The sequence below is a fragment of the Epinephelus fuscoguttatus genome, linkage group LG1 (genome assembly GCF_011397635.1).
Source record: "Epinephelus fuscoguttatus linkage group LG1, E.fuscoguttatus.final_Chr_v1".
Classification (NCBI taxonomy): domain Eukaryota; kingdom Metazoa; phylum Chordata; class Actinopteri; order Perciformes; family Serranidae; genus Epinephelus; species Epinephelus fuscoguttatus.
The window spans coordinates 12,223,876-12,245,170 of NC_064752.1; the positions used below are offsets into that span (position 1 = coordinate 12,223,876).

The window sequence follows — 21,295 nt, forward strand, 5'->3', positions numbered from 1 at the left end:
GTGTATCGCACTTTTCCAGTCTTCTGACCACTCAAAGCGCTTTTACACTACGAGTTGCATTCACGCATTTACACACCGGTGGTCGAGGCTACTGTACAAGGTGCCACCTGCTGCTCAGTAACCATTCACACACTCTCACACACCGATGGAACAGCCATCAGAGGCAATTTGGGATCAGTATCTTGCCTGAGGATACTTCAACATGCAGAGTGGAGGAGCCGGGGATTGAACCGATCAGTGGACAACCCGCTCTACCTCTAAGCCACAGCCGCCAAATAAAAAAGACCCTCAACCAATGACTCCTGACCTCACTTTGACTTCAGTCTTTTCACTTGAAAAATAATTGATACTTCCCCCAAAATTTAAGGAACATAAAGTATGTTTAAAAAATGCACCATGAATCAGTTCATTCCCCGAATCAACTAACATTGACGCTACTCACTCCCAGCAAGTCGACGCTTATTTCCATACATGATCCACTTTGTTTGAACCAATCCGACGGCAGCCAATCACGTTGCAGGAGAGAACCATAAAGAACTTTCGTTAACATTACTGAGTGCCAGATGGACAAAAAAATGATAGCGATGATATTTTCGTTTGTGTATAAAAACTATGGGATGGAAAAAAGAAATCACAGTATGCAAAAACATGCATGCAAAAATCACAGACGGCGACACGACGACTTCAAACAAATGTTAACAAATAAATACAAATTTTAAAAAGCATTCAGGATTTTTAAAATCTTACGTGAGATTTTTTTTTTAAAGTTTTTTAAATGCCATTTAGAATGAAATTTAATACCAATTTTACATTAACCAAAACTGAATAAAAAATGTTCAAATGTTCAATGTCACTTGTTTGGTCTATTTAAAAAGTTGGACAATCTGCTTTAAATGCTGAGCTGTTTTAAGTGGATCACGTGGAAAACAATGAACATATTATATTATCATTAAAATATCGATCTGGTTTGCCTTAAAAAAGCTTGCTCATTGTCATGTAATTCGATGTGGTGAAGTATGAGTGTTGTTTGTTCCTCTGTCGCAGGGGTCTTCAACATTTTTCAGGCTAAGGGACCCTTAGCTGAAAGAGAGACGGATCAGGGACCCCTACTATGTATATTATATAAAACTGAGTTCCATATTAAACTGAGGCTACAATTATGTTAGGTCTGCCTAAAGTGCCATCTATAAAAATGTACTTTCATGGCACATGAAAGAATAAGCTATTAAAATCATCATTATTGGCAGATTATTTACACATCATGTTTGTTTCTGAGGTGGATGATGTGTCAGAGTCTCTGGCTTGAAAAGGTACAAAACAATTTATAGTGGCTGACAAGAAGACACAGCTAACTGAACAGTATGTTTCAGTAGTTCGTAACTGTTAGCTAACCAGTTCACCTTGCTGTTAAGGACAGGTGCTGCACAATGATTTAGTGTTGGCTAGCTAACATGATGAATTAAAACTTATATTAAAATGCTTGAATAATGAATTGGAGATCTCCCTGCAGTTACTTTGAGGATCCCCTAGATCTGTGGTTTCCAACTGGTCCAGATTTCTCCTTAGTCATTAGTTCAAGGTCCACACAGTTTAATATGCTCAGCATCATACTTGTGTTTGGCCACGTTGTCGAGCTAGTTTGCTGTCTCTGTCAAGTAGCTGTTGGTTAGTCACTCAGTCTACAGCAGGAAAAAACACTTCAAAATAAAATATCTGTGCTGGAGACTCACTGTACTTCAAAATAATGTGTGTCTGTTACAAACTGGACACGTTGGTGAGTCACTTGCGGTCCATTTAAAATGGACCACGACCCACCAGTTGGGAACCACTGCCCTAGAGGTCATGGACTCCCTGTTGAAGACCCAGTGTCTGTCCTTATGAGCATCACATTGATGCGAGAGGCATTCAGTAAATTATTTTAAAAATAGATGTTACCAATTATTTGTGAGATTCTTACAATGCAACATCAGGAAAAACAACAATTCATAAATGTTTACTGCCCATGTCTTAGCATTTTAAGACATTTTAATACTAATTAAGGCCTTTTTTTAAGATCAATGAATTCAATGCCTTTTAAGACTTTTCAAGGATCAGATGGAACCCTGCTTTCATTTGGTGAAGCACATTATGACATGTTTTGGACTTTAAACTCAAAGTTTATGACTTGTGACTTGACTGCAAAGCCTTGAGACTCACACAACAATGACTTGGCTTCACCTCCGTGCCGAACAAAACAGCCAGTCTTCATGAAGGCAGCAGCCTCGGCTCCAAACACAATAATACGCTGAACATTAGACAATGAGATTCCTCTCTCCTCTAATTCTGAATCTCAACTGTAATCATGTTTATTAGATTACACATTACCGTCTGTTCTGTTCAAAGAATTGAAGCTCAGCATCTCTGTGGGTTAATCTCTGACTCGTGATGCTGTCATCCATAGACAGAAAAAGATTTTATCTGTGTCTCTGCAGGTGGTATTCTTAAGATGATTTTATCTTGTGTGTTAGGGTGTTTTTTCCTCTAATATTTTGGCTAACTGAGCCCATGTTATGTTCCCTCTCAATCCTTAAACTGAGGTCAGAGAGAGGCCTGCTGAACACATGGCGGAGAATAAAGGGCGCTGTTGTGGCTTCGAGCTATTGTGCCCACTGTTCAGCCTCGCAACTGCAGTATTACGATCTGTTAATTACATGCAGTGCAGCTCTTTTATAACGAGCCAGAGGCAGAGTCTGGTGCTCGTTCAAGTTTTAGGGATATACGAGGTTTTGGAGAACCCGCCTCATGCGATCATTTCCTCGTGCTTATCAGACCCAGAACGGTGGGAATCGCTCGACACTTACTCCATGGTCATCTGGGACACCACATCAAATGTAGAAAAGTCAGCGCTGGCGAAATTGTCTTTGTACTGGCCCATCTTGATGGCATCCAGCCACTCGTCCACAGTGCTGAAGCTGGAGAAGTCTGGGATGCTGCGGTCCAGGAGAGGGAGATGAACACTGAGGGGGGACACAAGCCGGAGCCATTAAGAATCATCGTAATACAAAATGGCAGCTCCAAAATCATAGACAGCCCGGACCACCTGCACATGATTCAAACATGAATTATTACATTAGGTTTTCAAAAGGCTAGACAGAACTTAGAGAATCCCACCGGCCTTATCCATGAACCAATATTTTCCAAACTGATTCCTCATAAAGTGTATTTTCCAAATGAAGTGATAGGCTTCAAGGAGCCAATATATCCCCTCAGTGTCTGTGGAAAATCTGGCCCTCGGTCCCGCACGCCACCACAAATGAAAGTACAGACAGGGATAATGGAAATCAGTAAACCCTCGCTCTCAGAGGAAACTAACACCCAGAGCAGAAACGCTTCAAAATGTTTTGTTTTGAAAATTGCACAACGGCTTCAATCCAGGTTTCGCCTGAAGCGTTCGTGGGAAGGATTTGATCTATCAAACCGAAAGGCTTTAATTTACATAACCGCTCGGCGCCAGGAGAAACAAGAGACACTGTGTTCGGAAAAAAAAAAGAAGAAGTCAACTGTGCCACGGATGGCACTTTGGCAGGAGCATGAATTTCCTGTTAGGAAGAGGAAAGCCTTTACATTTAGAGAGGATCAGATGCATTATATTGTTCAAGATGTTATCCACATCAATGTGCAATGATGCTAAAACCAGAGGCCTGTCTTGTGGGATGCCTACAGAGTCGAGATAAAACACACATGCAGATCCCTCACAGACTGAGGAGCTGAGACGTAGGTTTAACACTAGTCTGCTCCATATGCTGTGACTAAGACAACGTAGACAAACGTATCACTTAAAACAAATTTGATCAGCATCCTCCCCGCCGCTCACCCTGAAGATAACGGGGTCATGGCCTTTAGCGTGTTGGGGTTGCGGATCATCTTGTCGAGGTTGTTGACGATCTGACTGAACTTGGGCCGGTTGTTGCGGTCCTTCTGCCAGCAGTCCAACATGAGCTGGTGCAGCGCGCTGGGACAGTCCATGGGTGGGGGCAGCCGGTAGTCTTGCTCTATGGCGTTGATGACCTGCAGGGGGAGACAGAGATCTCTAAGGGTTGCTATGAGGCTCTACACAGAGGAGGTTGAGTGATGGAGAGGAGAGGAGTGTACGATCCAGTGCTCATGTCCTTTAGTTTAGTCAAAGGCAAACATCACCTAATTTAAGAATTCTAATATATTATTTCCATGATCTAGGAATGTTCAATCAATATATGTGAGCTTCTCTCTCAAAGCCAGAAACCAGAGTCTCAAACTTGTGATGTCATCAAGTAAAAAGTTTGGAGCTGCTATGAATGCTATGACGATGAATGGGAGCCTGATTTTATGTTTGTTCTCTTTTAATACCCAAATCAGCTTTATTCTGTTGTAGAGTTCTCAGTTGTGAAACAGAAATATGCCCAAACGTTCCCCTGATTGCTCTCACTGTCATCTATAACATCTTTCCCAATTCATTTTCTATGGAGCAGCTCCACACTTTAAACTTGACTTGTCACAAATTTAAGTTTAAGCACTCTAGTTTTTGGATTTGGGAAAGTTGTTCATGTGTACCTATATTTTTTTACTGTCTTAGACCACAGGAATAACATGTATGGACTTTGAAAACACATAGGAAGAAGGCAGTGAGCAACAAAAAAAGAAAAAAAGACCCAAAAACTTAGCGAGTAATTTATAAAAAGAGAAAATTAAAACCAAGAACATAAGTACAAAGAAAGAAAGAAAGTTAAAAACAAAGAGGTGAGAGGAAATGACCTGGAAAGAGTGCTTAAAAATGCTAATAATTATGTGATAATTCTAAAATATAAAATAATAATAATATTTATTATTATTATAAATGTAGTTTTTCCTAGCTTTTGTCCCTAGTTTTTTAAAACAATTTTCTATTATTTTTCTATTATTTTTTTAAGTTTGTGGGACAGCGTGGCACGGTGGTGTGGTGGTTAGCACTCTCGCCTCACAGCAAGAGGGTTGGATCCTCGGCGTGGTTGTTTGTCTCTATGTGTCAGCCCTGCAATAGTCTGGCGACCTGTCCAGGGTGTACCCTGCCTCTCGCCCGATGTCAGCTGGGATAGGCTCCAGCCCCCCCGCGACCCTCAAGAGGATGAAGCGGTTAGAAGATGAATGAATGAATGAGTTTGTGGGACACTTCTTACCAAGTTGCTTGTTGTCTTTTTTCCCATGTTTTAAAAAGAAATTGCACCGATTAACTCAGGGTTCAAAGGTCTAAATACTTTGATGATGTGATGTCGCTCCAGGTTTCAGAGGGTTAAGTTAATGCAGAGAAGCATTTGCAACAAAACAAACTTAAAGTATTAAAAGTTAAAGTACTCTTCATGACCAAGAATGGCTCTTCTGACTGATATATTATTAATATTACATAATTAAATTGTTTATAGTGAATGCATAAGTAGCATTTTGCTGTTGTAGCTCGTTGAGGCGGTTCATGTACAGTTCGTCTCCAGGGCTCCCCCACCCTGGAACCCTGTTGCTGTGAGGCGACAGTGCTAACCACTGCACCACCATGCTGCCCAAGTTTACAGGTCGTGTCTAATATAAGGTAAATACTGGCACTGATGCTCTCTCCATATAACGAGCGTGTGTGCCTCTCATCATGTGGTGAAAACAACTGCTGCAGTCATCAGTGTGTCACTGTAAGAGTCAAACTGTTAAATTACTGTTATCACTTAAACACATATAAATGTGTAAATATATATATTTGTGCACAAATCTCCACCTAAGCTCTGTATGTGCGGAGTTGTTAAACAGCCATCAGGTCATTAAGAACATAAACCTTATTCCACCAACTTCACTTTTCTGCCAGCCGTGACCTCATCTCTGGCCTCTACAAAGTATTTAATGCTCTCGCTCTCTGCAAAGTCACATTAAAGATACATCTGGCTTGGGCCGGTGATGTTGTTGGTCGGGGGGGCACTCAGAGGTGGTGCACGGTTAACAGAGTGAAACAACCCGGAGGACACTTTGTGACGAGGACGCACAATCCCCTGCTCATTATCAAGGCCATTAAAGGAGCTCCATTCAGACTCAGATTAATCTCATTCATGAGACCTCCAAACGAGGACCCCGATGGAGCAGAAACACTATCTGGAGCTGCTAATAAGATAACCGTTGAGGTCCTCAGTCCCTCTTAGCACATTAGTGTTCTCACTTTCAATTTGAAACTATTTTCATTATCTCTCTCCCCATAATTTGCTCTCTCCTCTGCTACCCAGAGGGAGATAGGAAATGGAGGCTCCAGTCAAGAGCAGAAATTGTCCACCGAGCACTGCCGTGCATTTCAAATGATCTGATTATGTCTCTGCGGTGAGTGTGGGGGAATTTTCATATAAAACCCATGAGTGAAAGCTGCTGTTTAGCTGTGGGAAAGCAGATACGATGACAAAATGTATCTCTGAGGAGTCTGTAATGAAACCAAGGAAGCTGATAATGTACATATGTGTACATAGCAAGGCCTTGTTTCAAAAAATGTTTAAGGGGGGAAATTTGACTCAAGAATCAACAGCCATTTTCAAAAACGCTACCGGCGAGTTTAATACATACGTCTTGATTGGTCATGTCCCAGTAAGGCCTCTCTCCGTAGGACATGACTTCCCACATGACGATCCCATAGCTCCACACATCGCTGGCAGAGGTGAACTTCCTGTACTGGATAGCTTCGGGCGCAGTCCATCGGATAGGAATCTTCCCTCCCTGCAAAACACAAAGAGCACAACCTCAGCGAGGGAAGCGAGACCGAAACCCGACCGTCACAGTGTCCTGGCTCCGGAGAGAGACACCGTTCACGGCAACAATGCTGATGGTAATCCAAACTGGGAGGTGGATATAACAAAACCCCTGGGAGTGAAGTGTGGTGCATGAAATACTGGAGAGGGAGGAAGAGAAGAACAGGTGAAGGGATGATGTTTGTATTGATAGGGAGTGTGGGAGTGAACCGTGGTGTATGTCTAAGCCTGGGTTAAATAAAACAGTGACAGCACCGGATGAATTGGATTCTCAATCAGGACAGTTCAGATAAGTTCCCATTCACCAAATATATTAAAATTTGAGAAGCCTCTCTGACCCTGCTTTAATCAAGACTTGAAAGTGTCTTACCAGAGCACTGGTGTAGGTGGGGTCTGATGTATCATCCTCCAGGAAGCGCGACAGACCGAAGTCCGACACCTTGCACACAAGGTTGCTGTTGACCAGGATGTTTCGGGCAGCGAGGTCGCGGTGCACGTAGTTCATGTCGGCCAGGTATTTCATGCCCGAGGCGATGCCGCGGAGCATACCAACAAGCTGGATCACAGTGAACTGCCCGTCGTTTTGCTGTGGAACAAACAAACTGTGTTACAACGTCTGAGAGAGGTGAAGCTCTGAGCTGCATATAGTCGGGCCAGCAGGATGAATTTAAATATTTTAATTTCAGACACAAACAGATAGATTTATTAGAGTGCTGCATTAGTGTGAAAGGCTGAAAGCAACACAGACGGGGAGTGTCTCATTTTGTACAGACAGAAAAGTGATCAGAATTTGAAAGAGGCTTTAATCACATTTAAAAGCCTTTACACAGTGGCTTTTTAGCTGCGATCAGATCTGATGTGTTTGCTCATACGTGACTCAGATTCTTTTTTTTGCTTTTCATAACAATGTGAACAGCATAAAACACATGGGATTTGGTCTTTTCAACTCTGCTTTAGACCTTTTAGGCTTTGTTCACACTGCAAGGCTTAGTGCTCAGTTTGGACATCAATTTAAATGTGGCCAATATTAATTTAGAAAAACCTCTTGAGATTAAAAATCTCTTTTTCAAATATACAACAACAAATATACAGAATAAAAATGCACAGCTCTAAAACAAGCAATATGAAACACAAAATAAGATTACTACAAAAAAAAGCCAAAAATATGTTAATATATACTATAAATGAACCATAAAAACACAAGAACAGCAACTACACATAAGACCTACACAAAGACCAGCTAAGGTGCACTGTGACATTGGCATGTAGACGATCGTGCACCAAAATCCTGCAACAGTGCTTTGAAACAGCCGAGGGGAACCAAAGAGTACAGCTTTCCTTCCTGTCCTTGTGCAGGAGATTCCACATATAAGAAGCTGCATACAGAAATGCTTGCTTGCCAAACTCTTCCCATACGGAATGGACCCACAACCCACCACCACCACCCACCACCACTGACCTAAGACGCATGTCAATATGAGGTGTAAACAGCGCCTTACAATCCAGTGTGAACTGGTCACAGTCCCAAACTGACTCAGATGAGTGAAAGGAAAATAAGAAAGAAGTCGAACGTAGCGCACTGCTGTATGGAAGTAAACATGGAGGCCACTGAAGTCAGAGTTTAAGTTGATGTGCAGCGGAGGCCAGTGAATTCGTGAGCAGATGATAAAGAGGACGAGGATGAGGGAAAAGAGAGCTGAATATTTAATCAGAGCTTTTTGTGGAGCAGTGACTTCTGCTTCTGTACGGAGGTGTGTGTGTGTGGATGTAGTCAGAGTCAGGAGTGGTGGGATTGTGACGTGAATGGCCTCACTGAAACAGATTTCTACCAATATTTCCACAAGATTCTTGTGGCAAGAAATCAGCTCTGACTTGTGACAAATGTTGATTTAAAGTGATAAAACATTCACATGAATTCCAATATTGCTGTTCAGACTGAGATCTGTGGAACTTTGGATGAATTAATCCGTTGGTTCTTGTCATTGTGTGTAGGTTGCCTAATATTTCTACACGTTACTGTGTATCTTTTATGTTTTTAATTGTGTTGTTGTTTGGCTGCAACTTTTTGTGTGCTGCTGTCTTGGCCAGGTTTCCCTTGTAAAAGAGATTATTGATCTCAATGGGACTTACCTGATTAAATATGGGTTAAATAAAAATAAAAAAAGATAGAACAGTGACGGTAAGTTTTTGGCAACAAAATAAAATTTGGCAAATTTAGAGCCAGAACAGTGCCAGTAAATGTTGGCATAAAAATATAAAATAAAATAAATTTGGCAATAAAAAAAGGAAACCAACAAAAAAAAACATTAAAATTGTTTTTATTTTGATTTTTCTTGTTTTGCATTCTGATGTTTCTTCATGTCACTGTTGAGGGACTGTCTCCAGAAGAGACGTTCTCTCCTCATTATGCAGATTACATTTAAATAGTGCTTTCCTTAAACCCTCCCCTCAAACTCCTCCCATCCACTTCAAAACAGTGACAGAATATTGAGACTGAAAAAAAAAAGAGTTTAAAGAAAACTGACACTTCAAAAATATAAATATAAAATAATAAAATATTTTTAGTGCCTGTGTTTCATTTTTTGATGCTTAACTCAATTTTTGATGGCACAACACACTGTCACTGTTGAAGCTCCACAGAGGTTGCAATTCCAAAAAATCCTGTATCCTGACCTGTATCTGATTTAAGATGACACGTGAAAGTAGCACGAGTTTTGGGCTGTTCCCACTGTTATGAAGAAGAAAACAAAACAAAACTGAGTCACATATGAACAAAGAAAAAAATCCCTGCAGTTTAAACGCAGCCGAAGATAAAAGATCTAAAATAGTTTTATTGTTCCACTGAAAAAAAATTGGATGACTTTCTCTCTAATGATTCTCATCATCTCTGGACAAAATGTGCTGTTAATAAAACAAAATGATTCCCACTTCACTCCTTTTAGTCAAATCATAATCATTTCAATGTGACATGTCCACTTGTAACCCAACCCACATGTGTCTAATGTAGAGAAGTTACTTTGAGTTTCTGTGAGGAGGCCCTGCAGGACGCTAACAGGCAGGTCTGGGTTGGGCTCAACTGGCCTCTGCAGGGCTGGGCAGGGCTAAGCTGGGTCTGGCTGGCTGTCTACAGCTGTTCCCCTCCACGGTTTGGTGAGGGCTTTACCCCATGCGTGGAGAGCGTCTGGAGTGGTCGTGCAGCTGTGCCTCCAACTGCGCACACCTGCACAACTCCCCACCACCCACCACGACGCCCGGAGAACAGAGGATTCCAGAGAATGGAGCATGGGAGCTCGGGGGCGGGCGTGGACATACGGAAAGGCCAAGAGAGGGAATTGGAAGGGCAGGCGAGCCGAGCCCCCGAGCACAGCCATATTAAGAGTCTGCATGACCGCTCCGCTAGCCTGTTTCTCTTTCAAACACTCTGCTGCTCATTAGGCGAGCGGGTGCTTCTCCTCACGTCAAGCTGCTCTTCCTCGTGCACCACAGCCATTAAGCAGAATGCATAATTCATGAAACCTTTCTCACAAATACACATTGCCACCTAGAGTAATCTGTGCGCTGTGTTTGCATATACTTTAATTGGAAAGATTCCTCCAAAGTCTGTCGGGTCAAGTTGGGTGGAAGAAATCTCAGGAATCTGTAGAACTGTGAAACAAGGTCTAGCATGTTTATTTATATAAAAATACTGTCTCACATCAAAGACTGGCTTTTCTTCTCTTTACTTTTGCTGCATCCAGACAGCAGTCCAGCTCTGATCGATCTCTGTCTGTCTTCACTCTGCAGGAGGCAGCAGGGGACACAATCCTCCAGCAGACGGCTCACTACAGACGCCGGTGACCATTTTACACAACCGCCCACCGATCACCACGGAGGAGACGCACGCCATGTTCAGAGGCTTTGACACTGTCAGCAATTGTTGTCACAAACTGTCACCGCGAGGTGCGGCAGAGGTTCCCCGTTGTTTTGAATACAATGTGCTGTCAAATATGTTTAGCAAACATCTACATATACACAAACACCCTTCACCGCGAGATCAAATTCCAAAAAGAGCTGATGCTTTGTGTCTCCCGAGGTCGGAGGCAGAATGCAAATAAAGACTCAGTCTGAACAGTGTGCTGACAGCAGCTCGCATGTCTTCTTCTTCTCATGGATGGTTTTGATGTAGGCTCACCGCACAGGGCTTAAACTGACGATCAGTGTTAGACTGGGGGAAATTGGTAGAGACTGTTTTCAGGAAATTTAATAATGCTGTTAGATTCTTCAATTACAATGTAATGTCTCTTTTTTTTTTACATACATAATTAGCTGTGGAGGGTACAATGCTGTGGTCAGGGTGTCTACAGGTATCAGACACTTACTTAATGCTTTTTAAGACCTTTTCAAGATCATTTTAACCAAATTTAGACAGATTTTTGGACAAATGTCCTTTTCTAATTGAGGTATATATATGTGGCTCCATGCAGGAGCGTTGTAGTGGGGGGGGGAAAGTGGGATCACTACCCGGGGCCCTGATGGAAGGGTGACCTAGTCTACAATTTCATTTTACTTCTTAGTAGTTAGTGCCGTAACTAAATTAAAATGGGCTGATAATGAAGCTGACCCCCACACATCCGCAATCTCTCGGTTATTTCCTTCAGAACCTCCACTGGTTCCCAGTCCCACAACACATCCAATTCAAAGTCCTTCTCCTCACTTATAAAGCCCTCCATAACCAGGCCCCCTCCTACCTCCCCACCGCCACACTCCTTCCCGCAGTCTCCGCTCCTCTGATGCCAACCTCCTGACTCCACCACTCAGGACCAAGCACTAAACCTGGGGCAACAGACCCTTACCATAGCTGCCCCCTCCCTCTGGAACTGTCTCCCCAAACACATTTCAGACTGCACCGACCTCTCCCGATTGAAATCACTCATCAAATCTCTGAAAAGCGCTCTATAAATAAAATGTATTATTATTATCATTGAAAGACTGAAATTTGTATGAAAGTAGTGGGAGCTCTTCGAGGCTCCTTTCACCCCTCGAAGAACGTAAAATGGTTTAGTCCGTCCCTGCACTAGGAATTGTCTCTAAACACTGTCATGTCTTTCCCAAGAGAGAGAAATCAAGGACTCAAAAAACAAAAGAAAGAAAGACAGGAAAGAAAAAGCAAAAAAAAAATTAAATAAAAGATTTCAAAAGATACATGAGGGAGACATGGATCAAGAGAAGGACAGGGGGCTCCATAGAGACTGCTTAAGCATAGGGCCCAGAATTTGATGCTACTGCGTGCCCCTATTTGGTGCAGAGGTGAGTTTCATGTAGGAATATTGCTCAATCTATAGTTTGCCAACAGGTAAGTGCAAGTATAGGGCTGCATTCGACTAAGTATTCTAGTCGACCAATAGTCGTTATTTAGGGCCATTCGTGGGCCAGTCTGGTTTGAATTGAAATGCACGTCACACACTGATCGAGACGCTGTCGGCAAAGCAGTAATGATTGCGCTAAGTGGCTAATGGGCATGTAGCTACTTCCATGTTTCAGATGATACGTCATGTTTGTAGTCGACCAATGAAGATGAGTTTACATATCACCTTGGGTTCGTCCTTCACGTTCTCAAAATGATCCCACACTTTGGATTTCCTGCCCGACATGTTATTAACTAGCCTGTGGAATAACTGCAGGTACCAGCCCTGGAAATTAACCTGACTCCTGTCTGACTGCTGAGTGTGGACACTTCCTGTGTCTGTCCTTTGGTCCAGTCATATAGGTTTTGATTTATTTGACAAGGCGCAGCTCCTAAGCAACGAATGAAATCTTGCAGACTAATGAACTTTCTGGTCGACTACTCTGGGGCACTCCTATCCAAGTATAAAGTAAAACTACAGTATTAGGTTCAGTGGAAGTATTAAAGATTTGTAACATCAGAAATCAGATCATCAGAGTTTCATGCATCTGATTTTGACATCAAGATATTAAAATGAATATATGAAATCGGATAAAATGTTTGTGGCAGTGAAGACCTCTGTCAATGTAAGACTATGCAATGTCTTTAAAGGCCTACATTTATAAATCTTAATTTTAAAACACGTTAAGACTTTTTGAGGACGTGCAGACACCCAGACTGTCGTAGATCACACTGTGTAGCATACTGTTTTATTTCAGGAAATCCAGCGGCTTAAGTTAATTCATAATGTGGCATTCTCGCCGCACTTACACTGGCACACTCTCTGTGTCGCATTAAACAGAGCGTTCCCATTACATCATCTGAAGTAAAACTAAAAATAAACCTTATTTCTGGCAGAGATCATACATCCCCAATTTCCATAAATCAGAGGCCCTTTTCTGCTCTGTCCAAAAATGCAAAAGAGAGGATGAAAGCTCACAAAAAAAGTCATATTAGGAAAAAATTTGTTTTTATATCGCTAACATCCCAAGACAGATGGTGAAGGGGCCGTGTGACATCTCATCTCATAGCCAGCTTCATTTTTAAACATCTGACATCTCATTTTAAGTCTCGCAAAGTATCTGAATTATTTATGCGGGTCGTAAATGGGGGAGCATGGCCGCTTCTCTGTAATATCCTTCTGGGTAGATTATGAAAATTAAAAATCACACGAACTTGTGAGCCCTGCATATTTCTTGTCAGGCAGTCATCTGAGGGAAAATAAGCGTGTGTTTGCTGTACGCATGCATATACAGCGCTGCATAATCAGTGTGCAGTAAATGCAAAGCAAAAACAAGGGAGACATCAAAGCGCATCACGAGTCCTGGACTCTAACTGGCAACACGCTGTTATCCTGCAGCTCATGGTGAAGACTGACAGAGAGAATATAAAAGAAATATAGAGACAAACATTAAATAAATCAATACTCGGGTAAGCAGATACTCTGTGGGGTTTAATAGTGATGCAAGAGCTTAGGATACCTTGAAGGAACTCGTGATTGACACTTTTTTAAGATGCTGTGAATAATGTTTACTTGAGGTAGGATTACTGTGCACGAGTGTATAAACCATGTCAAATTACTGGACAAATATGTGTGTACACGTGAGAGCATGTCTGTGCGCAAAGAGGATATGAATCCCTGTAACTAAGCAATACTCGGACTGAATAATTCCATTTTTTTAAAGTAAAAAATCAATCAAATATAACTTAACACTAGTCCATACCAACTGAGTGCACAGTTGCCCACATACAGTTTCACATGGTGTGTGTTTGGGATACAGGTCATAGGAAACTGCAGATTAAATAGTCAACTGAACCCATTAAGAAGAGCAATGTATTCAGACAGAGTTTTTGTGAATTTGATAGTACGATTGCTTTATTGAAAGTACAGTAGTACCATCGCCAATAGTGGGATAGTTAGTGGGCTAAAACTGTACATTAGTAGTTGAGGTAGCACGTTGAAAGGCAGATCGTTAAAGGCCTCTAGTTTCGCAGACTGGGCAAGGCGGGGGTGCAGCGCACCTGCGCCGCGCGAAGATGTAATGAGAGTTTACTCAATTTACCATTGCAGAAGAGAGCAGCAGCGTCAGACGGCCAAACTTCTCCCAGGAGGAAACTGATGTTTTGGTCCGGGAGGTCTGCTCACAGTGTCCGAATATACGGAACTGCGAGCAGACCTCCACGGGCTGATGATGCAAAGGTAGCCTGGGAGGAGGTCACCACAATTGTAAATCAATGTTGCGGTTCTCTCGTGCTCGCGTGCTCTCTATTTCTCTCTTGCAGTCTCACTCTGTTTCTTTTCTTTTGACTTTTCTGAGATGACAGATGCTGAATATATACTCCCTATCTGATGCTGTGGCTGTTTGTGGTTGGCTGAGAGGGATGTGAACTCATTAGTTTGCAGCTGTGTTAATCAAATCAGATTGGGTTTCCATTACGCGTGTCAAACGTGTCAAACAGTGCCAATCCCCTTTGATCTGACATCAGATGTGACGAGACAGTCGATACAGAGATACATTTATGTGCTGATTGCAGATAGTTGCATTGAATAGTGGTTTTTGGGTATTTATTGCATCGTTGTGCCTGATATTCTGGAAACTTGCCTGTGAGGTTTTGGTGACGTGTGCGCGCTGTCCGCCGGTCAGCCAAACTTCCACTTACACCGGCTGCGCTCCGCCTGCGTTGACAGTAGACAGCTGGCGAGCTTTCAGCGCACCTTCGGCGAAGCCTTTTGACACGAAACTGTCACTGCGCCAAGCTGGATCTGTCGACACCTCCCCCTGCTGCGCCGCCACACCCATCTAAGCGCACCTCGTTCTGCCAAACTACCAAACTGAGCGCGCCTCGGGAAACTAGAGCCCATAGTGTTTATATGTTGTATTGACTTAAAAGTGGGGCGCACTGGTAGAATGACTGACTGACAGAATGACACACTGACAGTTTCCGTGATTATGTACAGCATACCATACCATGACTTAGTCATACAAAAAATTAGAAAAACAACAACAACATTGGGCGGCACGGTGGTGTGGTGGTTAGTACTCTCGCCTCACAGCTCTCCGGGCACTCCGGCTTCCTCCCACAGTCCAAAGACATGCAGATTGGGGACTAGGTTAATTGGTAACTCTAAATTGTCCGTAGGTGTGAATGTGAGCGTGAATGGTTGTTTGTCTCTATGTGTCAGCCCTGCGATAGTCTGGCGACCTGTCCAGGGTGTACCCTGCCTCTCGCCCGATGTCAGCTGGGATAGGCTCCAGCCCCCCCGCAACCCTCAAGAGGATGAAGCGGTTAGAAGATGAATGAATGAATGAACAACAACATTCGGCCACAGGGGGAGCCACAGTGAGCCATTTAGCCATTTTTAAGAATTTTTCTGTTGTTACAGTGCCACCCAGTTGCTAATTAGAGTTACATTTGTCCAGTCTAAAGCCCCCATTTTGTTTGATGGGGTCAATAATGGAGGGGTCCCCTCAGATTATGTGTGGTCATATGCCTACAAAGTTGCGTGGTGATGGGTGAAACCCTTGAGATGTTATACACCTTTATGTGATGAGCCACGCCCTCCGCAATATTCATTGCCTTATAGAAGCTCAGTTTTACTAAGTTTTCCAACTTTTGTCAAGAGGGAACTTTAGATATTGGTCTCTAGATTATGTTCACTGAGTTTCATGCAGATTGGTCAAACTTCTTAGGAAGAGATCGATTTGAAGTGTTTTTCAAAAAATTCAAAATGGCGGAAAATCTATATAACCAGAAGTTATGGGTTCTTGAGGCAAATGTGTTCCTCATGAGGAGAGGCATCTCTGTGCAAAGTTTCATGTCTCTACGACATACGGGGCATGAGATATGCCCATTCAAAGTTTGCAATTTCAATCGGTTGCTATAGCGCCCCCCTTTGGCCAATTGATGCAATATTGCTTCATTCGCATCCTCCCATGACCCTCTACCACTGTGCCAAATTTCACATGGATTGACCAAGTCAGTGAGGAGAAAAACGTGGAACAGACACACACACAGAGTTTTCGTCATCATATAGTAAGATAATAAACAGTGTCTCAACAATATGTAACATAAACTGAAAACTATTAATCTCACTGGCTATCATGGCAACTTACAGCCAAAAAGTTTATCTCCTACGTAAGAGATATTATCTTCTGCATAAGGAGTGTTATCTCCTATATAGGAGATTTCACCTTGCCTTCCAGGGCTTCTGTAACTGCTGATGAATTTACACAGCTGTAGTTGATCAATGTTAACCAGCTATGACTGCGAATCAACAACAACAACATCAAAGAAATCGTCTGGTTAATAATTAATAACATGCTCTCTGCCCGGCGGAGGTGATCGCCTCTCATCAGTTTCTGACAGGCAGCTTGTCAGTTGTAGACTTTAACAGACACTGACGGATGGACTTGTCAGAAACTCCCATTAAACTTTTAAAATCATCATATCATGTTATTTTTTTTAAAGCACACCACAATAAAAACTCTGAATTGAGACCTCCGGGATTCAAAGCGGTGAAGCAGCTCGTCCTGTCAGTCAGTGATCGTTATCGTTAGCTCAGGAGGCTCCAGAGCAGAGCTGTCGATGGCAGCAGCAGGTACAGTTAGTTGAATATCAAAACACTGTCAGACGTGATTTACCTGCAGTTTGCCGTCATTACCGTACGCACATTTAATCAGTTAATAAAATGTCACTTCTGAATGTCTGATTATTGTTACTGTTTGTTCAAGAAAGATAACAAATGTGAAAAATATGTTGAGTAAAATTTGCCTAAAAGTCCCAGATCATGTGCGATATCACCACTACATATTGAAACTGGATGATAAACGTGTTACTGAAGATAACTGGTGAATACTGTGAGCTAAATAAGGTGGAATTGATTCAAAATTGTCCGTTATATCATAATTTATGACAACTATTGTGTACAAAAGTTTAAGTCTTTAACTGAATACCTTTTCAATTATGTTTTTGCATTTCCTGATCATGTGTCTGGAGCTTGGGGTTTGGAAAAGAAAAGAAACATATAATGATGAATCCCTTTGACTCTGTTTTGTTTGGACTGAGAGCTCTTGGTTTGTGAATCAGATCCAATGTACGGTGTTTGGCTCTGACTCATGTAGATTTTGCCTTGTTTGGATCTATGTTTTGTGTCTCATGCTCAGAGTTTGTGTGTTTTGTATTTTATTTTTTTGGTTGTTTTTCCATTGTGGGATATCCCTCGAAGCGTTGTCTGAGGGAGGTTTGTGTTTATGTTTTTGTTTGGTTAATGTTTGTGTTCATGTTTAGTTGCTGTTAGATGACGGAAGGTTAACAAACCGGAATGTCTGGTTTGTTGTTGGTTATTGTGTGTGAATAATCCCATGGGGGATGGGTCAAGTAAATAACCAGACACGAAAATAAAACATTCACCATATAATTGATGTCAAATAAACCGCTAATGGAATATGTTCAGTTTTCCTACTAAACAGTGGGCAAGTTTACTGAGAAGCTGACGTTTCCCTGACTGACTTTGGACGATCAAACAAAATCTGCCACGATACGATTTCAACTCGATCTAGTTCAGGGGCCTGTGATCAATACCAGATAATATAAGTAAATATCCTCATTCATTTTTTCTTGGCTACTTACCATTGTCTGCTTGGAGATATGTATCAGTGTTTTCACTTTGCTTCAATGCTATCGGCTTGTTGATCATTTAATTGATATAAATATTGATCCAGATTGATGAATCATTACAACCCTACTGGTTTGACGAGCGCTACTTTGCAAGATACATGCCTCATGTATGCACATGCATCCACACCTTCATGAATTCAAAAACACTTATCTCTAGCACAATGATGGGTCCCTGCAACAACTAGTTCAGGAGTTATGAAGGGAAGCGTGACAAAATGGCGTCTGTGTATGTGTTATAAACATATTGGTATGTAGGGCTGCCCTCTAACAGTTGACCAAATGTTAGTCAACCAAAAAGGTCATTTGTCGGCAAGATTTCATTAGTTGCTTAATCGCAGAAAAAGAAAAATCAACATAAAACTCTATTTGGAGCTGCACCTTGACAAAATAAATCAAAACCTATATGACTGGACCATGTGGGAATTTAATTTGAAAGGACAGACACAGGAAGTGTCCACGCTCAGCAGTCAGACAGGAGTAAGGTTAATTTCCAGGGCTGGTACCTGCGGTTATTCCACAGGCTAGTTAATAACATGTCGGGCAGGAAATCCAAAGTGTGGGATCATTTTGAGAAGGTGAAGGATGAACCCAAGGTGATATGTAAACTCTTCTTCATTGGTCGACTACAAACATGACGTATCATCTGAAACATGGAAGTAGCTACATGCCCATTAGCCCACAGCGTCATTAACAGACGGCTCGCTCAGTGTGTGACGTGCACTTGTAGATAAAATACAGGCCTATATTAATGAAGGTTCATTAGTACGGTTTTGTATTTCTCTGTAATGTAGCACAGTGCTAACAATGTTACTGATACTATTCTTTCTCACACGTTCAACTCAAACCATTGTGTTGCCCCGCCCAAAATATATCATTTAATAATTGAATTAATATCGTAAACATGCGGGCAAATAGTTGACTAATGGCCATAAATGACGACTACTGGTCGACCAGGAAATTCTTAGCCGAGGGCTCTAGGTGAGACACATAAAGAATGCATATAATCCAGGGATGTGTTTCCTTACTCTGAGGAAGGAGTCCAGAGATCCATTCTCCATGAACTCAGTGATGATCATGACAGGACTGCTCTTGGTGACCACGCCCTCCAGGTGGATGACGTTAGGATGGTCAAACTGGCCCATGATGCTGGCCTCGCTGAGGAAGTCCCGTCTTTGCTTCTCAGTGTAGCCAGACTTCAGAGTTTTAATGGCCACAAACATCTCCCTTTTACCCGGGAGCTTCAGGTTCCCGCTGCACACCTCTCCAAACTCTCCTGTGGAGTGGGGAGAGAAAATGGAACGGTTCCATTAAACTCAGAGTGATATGAATGAGTAACAGTAAACAGTTTTGTGCATCAGTTTGTAGTTAGAAATCAACTCAGACCCAAGCTGCTTTTTAGAGTTATATTCCACCCACGTTTCAGTCAGATTTTTCCATTACCTGCACCAATGACCTGTTCAATCTTCACGCAGGATATATCAATCTCCTTGGCAAACTCCCTCACAGCCTCGTTGGGGTCCTCATATGTGAACGGATCAATATAAATCTTCATTCCTGGAGTCACTTGGAAAAAAGGAAAGAGCCACTATAATATATTTCATTCTAGTGGTCATGCTCACAATCCTACGGGCTTTACAGTCACATGCATTCAGGCACAATCAATTCACCTTGCATTCACACATTACTGTACAATTATGTGATTTCTAGTGGGACATTCAGGTGATGAAGGCTGGAAGATGGAGGAGGTGGTGTAGCTACAAATGGTGGTTATGACTAGTGCCTCATGGCTACTGCGTGTACTTATTCAGCCAGCAAGGACATGGTACCTCTGGTCTTCTTAGCCGTGATAAGGCAGGTTAATATATATATTATCTTCTGTGAGTCATAGTGCCATTACCACTCGGGAGAGAAACCTGGGCTCTATATCAGCATCGCTCAGCTCCACTCCAAGAAATAAATTGGCTCTCCTAAGCCCTGATGCCAGGTAAATTGGCTTAAGGTGGCCTTTAAGTGTTCAGGGACTTAAATGTCCCGAGTTTTAAATCCGATTATTCGGCTCTCACCTCCACATCAGGCCTGAGGCTATTTGAATGGATACGGAACTGATGCCCGGGCTGCTGCAGAGCGAGAAGAGCATGCACGGCGCTTCAAAAACCTGGCACACTATGCTGAAGAAACGTGCTGCAGAGATGAACAGATGGAGAGGATCTGACCAGGCGAAACCCCCCATTACTAAAACCTTACAATCTCTTCCCAAGCACTGTTGAACAGACCACCCTCCTAAGATGGCAAAGACCACCAAACACAAGGGGCAGAAGCCTGAACTGTGACTGGTGTGAGGACAGGATGCACACAGGACACATTGGCTTCTGCTAATAGCTGTGAAATACCAGAGTGTCTTACTGGCACACTTTTCACTGGACTTCTTTGCACAGCGTGATCGGATTATATCAGGAAAGCTATTACCTTTGGAGTGGAATTAACATAAAAGGGATGAAGCAGGGTGGTAATTACACAATCAAATAAACAAATTAAAATAGGGTCGTAAACGTGAGGTGGGAAAAGATCTGCATTTTCCAATCATGCTGCAGAAAGATGGATTAGGTTTAATATCTTAGGCGGAGCGATGAGGAAATTACTTCTCAGCTCTTTCTCCCAGATTTATTTCTGTATTATTGTCATTTAAGCTCTCTGCTACTGTACCGGATGAAGACTGGAAATCATTGAGAAATTCCATTCATTCACCAAGTCTTTGGGTTTTTTTTTAACAATGGCAAATGACTCATGTGGCATTAGCATGTTAATGGCGTGAACGTGAGTGAAGACTGACCTATTTCCACCACAATGGATTTAGTTAACTATGAAATGTGATGATGCACAGAACACACACTCCAACACCGGTTTCTGATGTGGTTAAATCCCAGCTCCGAGTGAGCAGAGTCAAACAACGGGCAGGATTACTCGCTAGTGGGGGGACGGGCAGATGAAGCAGTGCTGCGCGGGGCCGTAGCCAAGGACACCAGCATGCAAGGTGGTAGCCATGGAGACAGGTGTGTGAGGCAGCCGAGGGGCTGAATGACAGCCATGGAGATGACTGTGTGCGATGGTAGCCATGGAGACAGGTGTGCTTGGTGCTGAAGGAGGTGCCAGCGGTAAACGCAGGCAGAGAGGAGTGGTGGGTTTACTCACTGTGGCCGCTGGTGTAGTGCTGCAGCTTGTCCGTGTATTCTGAATCAGCCCTGTCAAAGCCACGCCTCCTGGGGATAAAGACAAAGAACTCTAGCTCCGGTTCAAAAAGAGAGAGCAGGGAGGGGCAGAAACATAGATCCAACACCCCCCAGGTCTACCTACACTCACAGGATACACCAACTAACATCACATGGAGAGCCTTAGAGAAAAGCTTTTGGTTTTCAGCTACACTGGAAAAGGTAGCCGA

The 21,295-nt window shown here is 42.6% G+C and overlaps 1 protein-coding gene across 4 annotated transcripts in view; it reads right to left on the reverse strand.

Annotated features, from left to right (window-relative positions):
- ephb2b (eph receptor B2b) overlaps window positions 1–21,295 on the reverse strand; it is a 184,244-nt gene that overhangs the window by 2,307 nt on the left and 160,642 nt on the right. Inside the window, exons 9-15 of one of the 4 annotated variants that reach the window (XM_049590818.1) lie at window positions 21,049–21,113; window positions 19,300–19,413; window positions 18,885–19,132; window positions 7,129–7,344; window positions 6,577–6,726; window positions 3,854–4,047; window positions 2,841–2,996 (exon numbers count right to left, since the gene is read on the reverse strand). In XM_049590818.1, the coding sequence (XP_049446775.1) occupies window positions 2,841–2,996; window positions 3,854–4,047; window positions 6,577–6,726; window positions 7,129–7,344; window positions 18,885–19,132; window positions 19,300–19,413; window positions 21,049–21,113 (1,143 nt within the window). Of the gene's footprint in view, window positions 1–2,840; window positions 2,997–3,853; window positions 4,048–6,576; window positions 6,727–7,128; window positions 7,345–18,884; window positions 19,133–19,299; window positions 19,423–21,048; window positions 21,117–21,295 lie in introns of all 4 variants that reach the window. The other 3 variants (XM_049590804.1, XM_049590814.1, XM_049590796.1) reach the window with 3 other exon arrangements.